The 14,260-nt window shown below is 40.2% G+C and overlaps 1 protein-coding gene across 1 annotated transcript; it reads left to right on the top strand.

Annotated features, from left to right (window-relative positions):
* Positions 1-52: 52 nt before the first annotated feature.
* glt8d2 (glycosyltransferase 8 domain containing 2) lies at positions 53-13,971 on the top strand. The gene is made up of 10 exons (XM_044187027.1): positions 53-353; positions 3,819-3,862; positions 5,438-5,530; positions 6,384-6,585; positions 8,260-8,377; positions 8,520-8,604; positions 10,273-10,385; positions 11,013-11,179; positions 12,119-12,231; positions 13,217-13,971. Exons 2-10 carry the CDS (start codon positions 3,844-3,846, stop codon positions 13,393-13,395), a joined length of 1,089 nt encoding a protein of 362 aa, XP_044042962.1. The 5' UTR covers positions 53-353; positions 3,819-3,843; the 3' UTR covers positions 13,396-13,971.
* Positions 13,972-14,260: the final 289 nt, after the last annotated feature.

Genomic DNA, 14,260 nt, shown 5'->3' with positions numbered 1-14,260 from the left:
GTAACAAGCCTGGAGCAGATAGGCCTACTACGGAGTCCGGGAGGTAAGTTTTTTCTCACATCCCGCGCTCCGTAAATTTCTGCTTTCACAGCAGAAATCACTTTTTTCAGTATCAGTTACGGTTCCGTGAAATGGGGTGAGCTAATCTAGTCTCTGGCAAAAGGACAGCGAGGGCTCAGAACGCTGGTGAGACAGATGAGTCACATCTGGAGGGAAGAAGGAGGGGAAAAAAAGGTGGGAGAGGAGAAAAGTGGGATTGTTGGTGAGGGTGAGTCTCAGTCCTCAGAGCTTTTACAACATGGACCATGAACACCAGGAATGAGACTGACCACAACCACCACCCTCTTTCTCTGGTGAGGACATTTCTGCCATTTTAAATGTGCTCCAATTTAAATGACAATGATAGTGTCATTGGTTTGATAATTAACATTTCAAACCAACAGGGACACACCTCCTTACTTATCTCTGTCTTCTACAGTGCACATTTACTGACCGTGTTGCTGCTATATGTCAATTGTATATTGTGAAATACTGTATGTTTCTTGTATTTTGTGCTATATATGCAACCCTATTGTATTGTTAGACAAGAGAACTTTGTGTCCTGCTACACTGAAAAAAAAAGTCTATCTTTTTTTAAAAAATGGTCTTTTTAACTTTTAACCTGGAAAAAAAAAGTGGAAAATCTGCAGATGCGTGATGCATGACACAGTTATATGTTTCAGTGCAGTTCAGTGCTTTTCTGGAATTAAGGCTCATGAGGGAAGTGATGTGCCTCCTTTTAGCTTGTTTCAAACATTTCTTCCCTAGAAAATTCCCCCCAAACAATAGAACTCCATTGTAAATCAGTGAAATGTTACAGACCTTTTCTCTTTGAGTGAAATTTAGTCCGGAAAAAGTTAACAGTTTTATCCAGATTCGGATTTTTTTTGCAGTGTGATGACTTATGCGGTTTGGTTTGGACCCCCAACCCCCCATCCGCCACAGACGCACACACACACACACACACACACACAGTTATGTGCAAACTTTCTGGAACTCCCATTGATGAGGAAAAAACTAGTTTTGTAGATTATGTAGCTAGTTGCTACATAATCAGTAATTAAAATACCTATTAAAATGAAGCAAAAAAGATCATATAACACTGAGACATTCTAAAAAAAATCCTTTTTAAAATGTTTTTTAAACATTAGTATCATTTATTTGACAAATTGACAAAACTAAATAATACAAGTGGCATAAAATCATGTGAGAGTTCATATCTGGTGGTACAACTCTGCAAAAACATTGACAATGGGACTGTGAATGCATTGGGTTTGGAGAACACATTGTACACACTGTGATTTGGAGAGTCTTCCGTGGATTACCGACTGTTGGAATACAGGCCAGAGACAGCATGGTAGGCAGTTCTGCCTTGTGGAAGGAGTGTATCTGAAGCTAATCAGCTCCAGATGTTTTGGGCTGCTCTAACAGTGACAAACAAACCAGAAACAAATGCACAACACAAACTGCATGTTCTGTTTCGTGTCGGCTGCCTGCTGAAGTTCAGTTAGAGTCTGCAGGTTTCTAAGGAAGTGCTGAAACATGAAAAGCAGACAGACCACCGGAGGTGTGCTACTTTAACTGATGAGCAACTTAAAGTGTGCTGTTTCCTGCTGAGGTTTCACCACTTTGCACTGAACGCACAAATGATGAGGCCAACGAAACGATACTTACTGAATCTAAGAGGAGGTGATAGAGATGAGGAAAAATCGGAGAAGGAATTCAAAGCTGTGAGACAGTTGAGATCTGCGTTCTGTCATTCATTGTGTAAGCATTTCTGTTGCTGTTATATAAATGTTTAAAAGGCTGGGAGGCAAATAGATCCCTTGATGAAGCCCCGGCACCAGGAAGGAAGGAAGCGGTGGAAGGTTTTGGACAAAATACACCCACATGTGTCGTCCAGTGTCTCTTGGCTTCGAGCTTTTGAGGCAATCCAACCATCCCCTCCTCAATAAGCCTCAATCAAATCCATCCAGACAAGGACGCTGCAAGGCTGTGTTGACAGTTTCCCTGTCTCTTCAGTCTTCAGCAAATCTTGAGATTGACAGAAATCCTTTGAATGTGATCACAATGCTCTCCAAGGAAAAAAAAGAATCTGTAGCATCTCTTTGCATTTGTTCAATGCATCCTACACTATAAAAAATGTCTAATTTGGTAAGCAAGTAATCAGAATCAGAAATACTTTATTGATCCCCGAGGGGAAACTCTTTGTTACAGCTGCTCACTGTCACGTCAGTGCACACAGGAATAGAAGTACTAAGCAAATCAATATATAATACACTATAATACAGCTAAGATAAATTAAGTACCAAGTGGATATAAAGTATAAAAGCTATATACAGATATAATACACTACACTATAAAAACAGGTCAGAAAATACATTAAGTACCAGGTGGGTATAATTATAAGATAAAATAAGTGTGGAGTACCAAGTGGGTTTACCGGTTGATGATGAGAATACAGTATAATAATACAATGTAATAAAATAAGTAATAAGTAATAAGCAGTGGTGCATGTACTGTCGAGTTAAGTGTAGCTTATTGAGATTATTAAGATATTGCACAGCAGTAATGGAGTTATATAATATCAATGTCATTAAATAGGAAAAAAACTAACGTGGGAAAACTAAATATTGCACAGAGAATTGCAGAGAAATGCTATTCCACCGCAGTGAATTAAATAGAGAACAGGTACAGTATTTCCTGAGTCTGAGAGAAACAGTTTGACTTTTTGCCAATGAAAGTCAAGTACTGCAAAAAAAAAAGGGCTATAATACATCCACGTGAGGGTTACAACAGATGTACTGTATGTGAGGAGAGTGATTGTAAATGTAAGAGTTCAAATATATGGATGTTATACATATAGTGTAAGAATGAAAACAGTATGTGAGAGTGACAATAGTATGTGTTTGAAAGTAGAGATGTGAGTAAATATAAATCGGAGTCAGTTATGGCTTACACGCCTAACAAACGGTCAGCTGTGGAAACAGACTTATTTAGACTTACTGTATTTAGGCTACTTAGTGTCCGTTTCTCTCATCCCGTGTGCTGCTGTCACAGCGGAACTTTCCCCGTCTCAAGACCATTGGAAACTCAGCTACGCGTACACATGAAATCTGCTATTTCCAGGAACAATCTAGCTGAGGCGTCACAGTGGTACAGAAAGCAGTTGGAGGGTTAGATCAAAATGAGAACTTCAAGAATCCTGTCTTTATATTCAAAACACAGCATTGGAACTATTTAATACTTTGTTTTTGTAAAAAGAAAGCTACTTTGTGCAGTTCTGCCATTTTTGCACTTGTGTTTTAATTGTGTCAAATTGTGTTAAAACCTTTTACTCCACTCCTTCCACAGCTAAGAGCTACAACACTTGTAAAGCGTAGTCATCTGATGATTTCAGACATTCACAGTAATGATGTCCTTCTTCAGGTTAAGGGACTAAGAACAACCAGGCTGACCCAGTTCGATCTCTGCAGGAGAAACCTGATTCTTTAGCCATGTTTACCCGTAGCCATGTTTTGTGAAAGGCTTCTTCTCCTTTCCTCTACAATTGTGCAAAAACAAATGAAACCTGTCATCTTAATCAAGACTTTATCAAAGGCTTTTTAAGTCACTTTCAGCTGTGTTGCCAGGTTTCAGTGTTAGTGCTTCACTGAAGGAACGGCCAGATCCTTCAACCCTCCATACATCATTATCAAGGCCAAGGAATATTTCATCTTTTGTTTCTCTAAAAGTGACTTAATAGCCCTCTATTTCTCTTTCTGTGTGGGTGTTTGCAGATGTCGCTGGAAGCAAACATGAAATATGGCTCTTCTGAGAAAAAGTAAGTGAAAATAAAATGTAATTCAAATGTAATATGACTGATTTATGGTCCCAGGTGGTGTACATTGACAGGAGAGCGTTTGTCTTCTGTTCCTGCAGTAACACTAACAGACTCAGTTGTTTGCTTGTGGTTTAACACTCATATCGACTACAGTATAAGCTTTGCGTTGCGTCAAAAGTGAGGTTTAGCTGGTGCAGCCATTACCAGTAAAGCGACCCCCAAATTTCTCACCAGGGATGGGAGCCTGAGAGCACCCATGCACGTGCACCAATAGGGTGTTTGTGCCGGGGGAGGGTATGATGAGGTAACCAGATGACGGGCTGTAAGGAGTTACATTTCAGGATTCCATCCAGTGTGTGAACAGCAGTGTGAACTGAATGCAGTGAATGAGAGGAGTTTGGTTCCAAAATGAAACTTTACAAATAAAGCACGCTTTAAATGTGTCATGATACAAAAACTGGAACAACTGCCGTTGTGTTCAAGTTGAAACCTTACCTTACCTGACTGTAATATTTTAATTCTACCTTAAGATTTTTGTTTCTTGAGAAAATTGTGCTGTCCATCATGGGCTGATGAAACTTGACTGAGCAACCCAAACAATGCTAGAAAAATAAGCAGAAAGTTCAGTTTTTAAAAAACTTACACAACTTAAACTGGATCCTCAGCAGCTTAAGAATGATTATAAAATGTTGGTTTTTATTTGAAATACATATGTGCTATCCTTGATCTGGGACAGTAAGTCCTGAATATTTCAGTGTAAAACTGCTGCTCAGGTAGCATACTGTGCAGAGTTAGTTACGGCATCTGAATGAGCTGCCAGAAATGATAAGAGTGGCTTGGAACTGGTTGCAGATGGGTATTTGATCCTCCTTTCTCTCTGGTCTGCCTGAAACACAGTGTGTATTTCTGCTGCTGTGAGAAGAAATAAAAAGTAAAATATCAGCTCAGTTTACACAGCTTTTTATTCTGATGGTTAGTGCTAAAAAAACAACAATTTTGGTAATAACTTAACTGATTAAAGGAATAGTTTGACATATTTTTCTTGCTGTGAGTTTGAGAAGATCGATAACAGTGTCATGTCTGTTCGTTAAGTACGGTATGGAGCAAGAGCCGAGAGGCAATTAGCCGAGCTGTGCACATAGTCTGGAAGCAGGAGGAAACGGCTAGCCTTGTTCCAGCTTCGTACTTCACATACAGACATGGGAGTGGTATCAGCCTCCTCAGCAAGAAAGCAAAAAAGTGTTTTTTCATGTCAAACTAGTTCTTTAATCATTTATCCAGCAGAAATGCAAAACAGTGTCCCAGCTTCTAAAAGGTGAGCATTTGGGTTTAGGACTGTCGGTCGGACAAAACAAGCAATATGGAGATGTCACCTCGGGCTCTGTAACCCTGTGATGGGCATTTTTCATTTTCTAGATAAAACAATTGAAAAAAGGAGAAGCGATTAATCAATAATAAAAAAATGTATATGTGGCCCTACTGATGTTTTGTGGGGTATATTCTTTGGAAACTTGGAAAACAAACAGCAAGACTTCTTGTGACTGAGAGAACTGACTGCCTCTTCCTGTGTTTCAGTTAACCAGGTGCTCCTGGTGCTGCTGGTGCTGATGGTGTGTCTCCTCCTGCACAGTGCACTGCTCAGAGCCTCCACTCGGCCCAAACTCTCAGGTACATCCCCGCAGGCTTTATTCAAACCTTTATAGAGCAAATGAAATTGTGTCATCACATTAAAGGATAAGTCTGGCAATGTTATATATTTTTGCTTATTGTCAACAAATCCACTGAAAAGACCCAAACCAAACAATGAATTGATCCTACTCACAAGTGTTGTGTGTGTATGTCCCAAACCTTTTATATATTATTCCTCTGTACCACAGAGCTCCATTGTTGTTCAAAAACATTGTATTAAAACACATCAGTGACCCACACTGTTGCACAGGGTGACATTTTTCTTATTCATATTACCATGAACACACACACACTAGTTTATTTTGACTCAGTCTCACATCCACCGTCCTGCAGCCCCAAATACTCACTAGAGCACCAAATGTGGATTCATCCGCCATTGAAAGTAGTCCCCTACAAATGCACTATTTACTCTTATTTGTATAATGTTTGCTAAAACCTACAGTGACCAGCTGTTTTAGGAAATCACTGAGCATTTTTTAAAGATGAAACTATATATTTGTGAGGTGTTTTTAAAGATTTCTGTCTTCAGTTGGGACCAATGGGCTTAGGGCTGAGAGCCACAGACAGAAGGTAGGGAAGTCAGAAAATATTAAGAGACAGACAAACATATTGTTGGCTTTGGTCTTTTTATGAGATTTGTTGACAATAAGAAAAATACAGAGCAATGCCAGCCTTCCATCTGATTTTAATGATCACGCAGTTGTTTGTACTCGTGTACTTTACTGTCCATTGTAAGCAGTGCAATTTCACATGGTTGATTTTTTTATGTCACACCATCCAAAATGAGTCAAAACAATCTCAACTTCAACCTCCCCTCCCTGATTCCTCCCAGATCACCGGAAGAGCCTCGGAAGAGCAGCTCGAGTTCCTGCAGTGAGAGTGTCAGAGGCGGATAATGTAATCCCTGTCATCATCTGTGCATCGGAGGAGCGTATGGGTGCAACCATGGCAACCATCAACAGCGTCTATAGCAACACAGACGCCATTGTGTTTTTCTATATTGTTACTCTTCGTGATGCCGTGAAACTGACGAGGTTTGTCGCTTGTTTCCATTACTCTTTAAAGATGCAAGAAATGATGATTTCAAGCTTACAGGTGATTTGTGGTCTTACACAAGGTACAAGGTTCATTTATTTATCATTTTACAACACAGGGGTGTAAAACAAGATTTAGTTGCAGTCATAGAAATAAAACTCTTTGGCGTGGGGAAGTGCTGAGGATGAATGTAGCAGTCTGTCAGCCTGTGGGGAGAAGCTGCTCTGTCTGACAGCAGCAGGGTGAACTGGCTGGGTGGGTGCTGTCCTTTAGGTGCAGAGCCCTCCGGTCCCGGGCCGTGCTCATCCCCTGCCGGTGTGTGATGTTTCCGGTCAGGATGCTTTCCGTTGCTCCTCTGTAAAAGTTAACAAGAACTCTGCCTTCGGAAGTTTCCTTAAGAAGCTTTCTTTACCAGCGCGGAGACGTGAGAGGACCATGCCAGGTTCTCTGTGATGCTGATCCCCAGGAACCTAAAACTGTTCATCTGCTCCACCTCAGCTCCCCTGATGTAGACAGGGCTGTGTGTCTTTGCCTCCTTTTTCCTAAAATCACAGATCAGCTCCTTGGTTTTGCTGACGCTGAGCAGTAGGTTGTTCTCTGTGCACCACTGCAAAAATTCCTCCCAATATGAAGTCTCATCGTTATTTGGAATCCGGCCGATGATGGTGGTGTCATCTGCAAACTGGAGATGTCAGGAGCTGCAGTCATGGGTGTACAGCGTGAACAGGAGGGGGCTGAGCACACAGCCCTGGGGGGCGCCGGTGTTGAGCACTAGAGTGGCGGAGGTGTGACCCCCAATCCAAACTGTCAGGGGTCTGTTTGTGAGGAAGTCCACTATCCAATTACAGATTGTGGTACTCAAGTGTTAAGTTTGCTAATCAGTTTCATGGAGGAGGTTGTGTTGAATGCTGAGCTGAAATCAACAAACAGCATCCTGATGTAGGTGGTGGTGTTCTCAAAGTGGGTGAAGACTGAGTGGAGGGCAGGGGAGATGACATCCTCTGTGGATCTGTTGGTTCTGAAAGCAAACTGGTGAGGGTCCAGGCTGGCTGGGATGTTGTTCTTTATGTGCTGGAGAAGCAGTTTCTCAAAGCACTTCATCAGAATGGGGGTGAGAGCCACAGGGTAGTTTAGACTAGTCACTGCAGACCTTTTTAGTACAGGGATGGCGGTGGCTGTCAGGTGGGAACCAACACTAGCTGGTTGGCTACACAACCAGGGATGTTATGAGGCCCAGCAACTTTACTCATAATCACTCTCAGCAGGATTCTTCTCACATCAGCTGTGGATACTGACAGTGGCCGGTCCTCTGGAGGTGGAGTAGACTTTACAGATGACTCTTTGTTGGGAGATCAAAGCGAGCATAAATGTGTTTAGCTCATCTGGTAACGTGGCCTCACACGTGATGGGGGGGCGCTCCTGCTTTTGTACCCTGTGATGTTTGTGATTGCCTGCCACATATCTCTGGTGTTGTTGGAGTTGAGGTCTCCCTCCAGTCTCTGCTGATGTCTCCGCTTTGCCTCCTTGATGCCAATAAATGTACTGAATCTGTAATTGTTCCAAATATGGAGGGGAGATGTGGGTGGGTTTTTTGGGCCGCCTGACATCCCAGTATTATTGCCTATCATGAGGATGTTTATTTACCTAATCATACTTTATTTGCATCTTCCCAGACAGTACATAGAGAAGACTAAACTGAAAGGCATCAAATATAAGATATTGGAATTTAATCCCATGGTTCTAAGAGGAAAGGTGAAGCCAGATTCCTCTCGACCTGATCTCTTACATCCAGTGAGTTCTTTGTTTGCTTTTGTTCATGCATCGATACATACCTTTTACATGCACAGACCCAGCTCTAAAGTGTGCTACTCCACAGTCTAAATGTAGAGTTACTGTTTCAAAGAGGTGAAATAACTTTGCTTTTGTTTTGCAGCTCAACTTTGTGCGCTTTTACTTACCTCTGCTCGACGTCAACCACAAGAGGGTGATATACTTAGATGATGATGTCATTGTGCAGGGTATGTATATGGTCAAGGTAGGAAGGAATCCATGTAAAAAAATTTCATACCATGTATCCTAAAGATGAAATGGTATGCTTTAAGGTTTGCCAATTGATAAAACTGTGCCTTTTTCACTGATTAACCCCAAACACATTTGTGTGTCTGATGGCGTCCGACGCTTCAAACGTCACTGGTGCTCCAGAAAGTGCTTCATTCACTTTGAAGTCTCAGTTTCAGCTAAACTATGTGATCGGCACATTAGTGGGATAAGAAGAGAGGAGAATAATTGAGAAAGATGGCGGTACACTAGAAGTATGACAACATTTCCAACTGATGAAGTAATAATGTAATAGAAGTAATAAACTAATTTAATGAATATCACTCTCCTATCACATCACATTGTAACTCGTGAAATGTTACATAAATACCAACCATGAAGTTAAAACACATGAGGCCACAGAGGACACTGGGACTAACCTGCACCAAAAACGTACATTCATATTTTGTGTCAGCAAAAATATTTTATATGTAGGATTTTCCTGTAACATATTGCACAATAACATCTATATTTAATGCAGCACAAAAAGTATTAGGCTGATAGGTCCAGTAGTATGCAAGATTAGCTGCAGACAGATACACACACACACGACGCATGATCCCAGGCTTACGTCTGGTGGAAATAATAAAACAGGCCACCATATAGATTGGATTAGATTAGATATAGATTACCTGTAATGATAATAACTTCTGCCAAGTAGGTCTTCTGTCCTGTTGTTTGTCTGTAGCAGACTATTTTAAAAACCAGTTTAAATGACATTTGGTGAAAACTTATTAGATCAGACTTTATTGATCACATGTTACAGCAGCACAGAGACAGGCTGCGACGTAAGAAAACAGTGCGATAGTGCAACTCCAGCAGCCGTGATGTGTGAACTATATAAAGTAGTATAATACAGGTATGAGGTATGATACAGGTATGAATAATAAGTACAATATACATAGTAATATAGTAAAATATACAATGTTATATAGAATATATGTGCAGTATATGTAATATTCACATACTATAAAGTAATAATACAACACTAAGTATAAATAATAGAAATCAAAGATATGATATAGCATATAATGTAATAATATAAAAGCACAATAATAATATAGTATGTTATATAGTATGTTATATAGTGACATAAGTAATCATTTAAAATATAATAGTGTTGCCTGCTCATCGGGAGCATTTTGAGGTTTAGTGTCCTTCTCAAGAACAGGTGGACAAGAGGAGCTGGGGATCAAACCATCAACCCTACAGATAATGGACGGCCCCCTCCACCCCCCATACCACAGCCAACCCAAATTTTGAAAACTTCTGAACCTTTTCTATTTTTAAAATAACAAATGTATAGGATTATGCAGTCTTAGTGGAGGTGTGCAGTCCGACTGAGAATTTCTCACACATCCATAAACATCAAATCCACACATTGTTTTCAAGGGTTTTTTCTGATACATTGATTTGGGATTAATTATGTCTTTGTGCAGTGAACCTTTTTTATTGAAAAAGATGAAATAAACAATATCTAATGTTATAATAATGCAAATCTAATGTTTCATACAGAGGGCTATAGTGATGTAATAGGTACAGAGTGTGTGTATATACTGTACCACTTAAAGGCTTTTCATGCTTTTCAGGTGACATCAAGGATCTGTTTAATATCAAACTGAAAACAGGCCATGCTGCTGCTTTCGCCACTGACTGCGACCTGCCCTCCACACATGAGATGGTGCGCAGCATCGGCATGCAGGTGGATTTGTCTTTTTGTCATGGCCGGTGAATTCCGGCAACAAAGGCAGGCAGGAAGAGTTCAGTGATTTATTGACAAAAGTGAACATACAGAGACTTACAGGCAGGCAGGGAGGTATAGGTACAAGTTCCAGGGTTAAGGTTGTTGGTCGGTTGCAAGTACAGGTGGCTCGAAAGCAACAATAACAACTTTGACAATCTGGCAAGGAGTGAGTTGAAATGGGCTTAAATACTGCAGGGTTGACAAGGGGAAGTGGAAACACATGAGCAGGGTATCTGTCTGAAAATCAGACCTGGAGGAAACACAGTAATGGATCTTCTGCAAAAATGAATGTGGATTAGTCCGCTTTTTGCCTTGCGTCAGTAAATAGAACTGTGCAGTACATATGCATCTGTATTTTCTGTATTGCATCATTCTACTTGTCCTTTCATGTAAACTTTATAATTAATGCCATTTGTTGTAAACTCATAATTACAGGGTCTTCACTTTGGACCATTAGTGGAATTGATACTGAATAGAATATTCCTGGAGAGTCATTTTCTTAGTTGACTCTTGATAGTAAACTTTTAAAAGACTCCAGTTTGGTAATTGAAATATGGCATCCTCTCCTCTGAGCTCTTCCCTTAGACAACCTACATGGGCTTCCTGGACTTTAGGAAACAGGAAGTTAAAGATCTGGGCATCCACCCCAGAGACTGCTCTTTCAACCCTGGAGTGTTTGTGGCAGATATCAGCGAATGGAAGAAACAGAAGATCACCAAACAGCTGGAGAAATGGATGGAGGAGAATTTCAGGTAGGCTCAGCGACCAGCAGTTTCTGGAAACCCTCATGTGGCATTTTGCCAGCTCAAAGATGACACTTCCCTGTGGTAATTTCATCTGACAACATTATGTTAATCGCAACAGCTATGCTGATGATACACGATTATACATTTTTGTTCATGCAAAAATCTCTAGTGGCTTATGCTCCCTGCCTTTGTGTCTGTCTGCTATTAAATATGATATGATTAACATTTTTTCACCTAAACAAAGATTTAAACGGTTTCGCTTTGACATCAGCTAAAAGAGATGTACATATTCTCACAAACATAACGTTTTTACCATGAAAACTTGTTACCATTGGAGTCCATTGTAACCAACATGAATCTAGCAGACAACAGTGTCTATTCTCTTTTAAGACCAAAACCAACAGTCACATTTCAAGACAGTCACATTCCTGCTAAGTGTGAGGAAAAACAATGAAAAGAGAGCATGTCGCTCCAGGTTTAGCTTCACTGGACTGGCTCTCTGTAGCTTTTATGTATCTTTTAATTGATTTCAAAGTCTGGAAACCCTGTCACGTATTAGCGGCCTATACTGCAGAGTTTGTGGGTATCCACTTGCCTTCAGGTTCTGTGTGCTGGCTTGTGACATAATCACAACCACACCCAAAAGGAAATTTGCCCCTACATACCAACCTAGCCTATAGTTTGCACCACCTTTTATTTTTATCATGTACCAGTTAATCCTTTCATTAATTTATTGTAATGTTATTTATATTATTATATTATTTACATTTTTCTGTTTTTCATCTTATTGTATGTTGGCTGTTCTTTGGCTGCACTTTGAACTGCATTTCATGTATGTAGGCTGTAACATAAATATACATTTTTATATTGATATTTTTTTAAGTAGGGTTGTGGAGCAGTAAACGCATCTGCCTGATCAGAAACCCTCTTCCTCCTCTCCACCAGACAGAACATATACAGCAGTGCCATGGCGGGCGGTGTGGCAACTCCACCCATGCTAATAGTGTTTCATGACAAATACACAACATTGGACCCACTGTGGCACGTCAGACACCTGGGTAGGATCATCACTCCTGTTCTCATACAGAATAATTTCAGTTTTAGTTCCAAAATGGCATAATGGTATCTGAGGTGACAATAAAACAATTTCATCCTTTTGTGAAAAGAAGACATACATCAAATGAGACAACTGTTGGCTTTGTACGTGTACATAATTAGGAATGCGGTGCTATTTTATCAAAAGTCTTCTTAATGTATCTTTAATTACCAAACTTGCACTGAAAAACGAATCTAAACTAAAGTGAAACTGCAACTAAACTGGTGTCCCTCAAGTTTGCCAGTCAGTAACAAGTAACTAAATCGTACCCCCTCATTTTAAAATGCCATCATGGAGAAATGAGGCACATTACTCCCCAAAATCTGAACTGCAGTCTTTGATATATCGAGCTTGATGTACAGTTGTGTACTCTCTCTTGCGTTGTGGGATGAATGAGGCACAAACGTTTGGCTCCAATCAGCCGTTTATTCTGGTAACAGAATAAACTGGTAAATGCTACTGGTTAACAAGTTAGCAAGTTACACCATGGAGATTTTTTATGAAGCTACAATCAAGCTACCAAAGTCACTGATAACATATTGAGCTCAACAAATGACTCACAACCAACATCGTCACAAAAGCGTTTGCTGTGGTAATTGGAAGCTCATTTTAGCATACAAAGTATAGAAAATGCTGAGAAAAGTTAATGGAGCTTATTACCAATCAACCTACTATGTGGACACGATACAGAGGAGGGCACTTATGCTACATACAACACACCAGTCTCAGTGGTAAACTAATAATGATACATTACAAACAATTTAAGGAAAATAAAATAGTAACTAACATTAAAAATAGACTAATAATACATTTCAATTACAGTAATAATGGCAAGTAATGGCAAGTGATGTAAAGTGGAATCATTAACGCTGTGACATACAGACATAAAGAAACCTAAAATATTGTAGCCCTACCCTCAATTTGAAAAAGCTTTCGTGTGTGCCCAGGCTGGAGTCCTGATGCCCGCTATTCCGAGAGCTTCCTACAGGAGGCGCGCCTGCTGCACTGGAACGGCCCGTTTAAACCGTGGAATTACCCTGCTGTTCACTTGGATCTGTGGGAGAGGTGGTTTATCCCAGACCCCTCTGGAAGGTTCTCCTTGGTACGACCTGAGAGCTACAGCTGAGGTCTGTGGAACATACCATGTCTGAGCCACAGGGGGACATGAAGCGTGTGAAGTTTAGGACTTACTTGAACATTGGTGGAAGGTGTAAAAGGAAACGTATAGTAAATTTAATACTGAGGAATGTTCTTGAAAATTAAACATTGTTGGTAGAACACTGTGTGAGAAACAGTGTTGGCAGAGTGGGTGCTCTACAGTATATATGCTAAATACACAAAATGTGAATCTGTTGTCAACAGCAATGTAAAGATATTACTATTCCTATTACTTGTAGGAATGTGTTCAAAGTGAACGTGAGAAACTCAGAACAGAGACATGACTTTTTTTGTGTCTTTGTAAATTGTGAGAAAAATGTGTTTGCTAGCCTGAAACAAATTTTCAGAGCTCCAACGTTTACATTGTCTCATCTTTGCTGGTACTTACTGGTACTGCTTCAAATATGCCATTGGCATCTTGAAGTAAACAGAATACCTGACAGTGTTGTGTTACCAAGTATGTATTACTGATAGTTACTATAATGATCATTAAAAGTGTGTGATAACTGCAAAAACTAAATAAACAAAAAAAGTCATATTCTGAGTTCCAGTGATCCTCTGGCTTTTCCTCTAGTGCCACCATGATGTTGGCATTTGTAGTTTTGAGTGAAATAGCTCAACAACTATTGGATAGATTGGTCATTCGGTACAAACATTCATGTTCCCCTCAGGATGAAGTGTAATCATTTTGGTGATCGTTTTCTCTAGCGCCATCACCAGGTCAAAATGACTTTCCCATCAGCCTCAGCTGCAGCTGCAGCATGTTTACTAATTAAGCAGTGTAAGCGTACTAACACGCTAAACTAAGATGTTGAACATGGTAAACAGTATGC

Source organism: Siniperca chuatsi, linkage group LG23 (assembly GCF_020085105.1).
Source record: "Siniperca chuatsi isolate FFG_IHB_CAS linkage group LG23, ASM2008510v1, whole genome shotgun sequence".
NCBI lineage: Eukaryota > Metazoa > Chordata > Actinopteri > Centrarchiformes > Sinipercidae > Siniperca > Siniperca chuatsi.
Note: the sequence above shows the minus strand (reverse complement) of the source record. Positions and strands in the feature narration are given on the sequence as shown.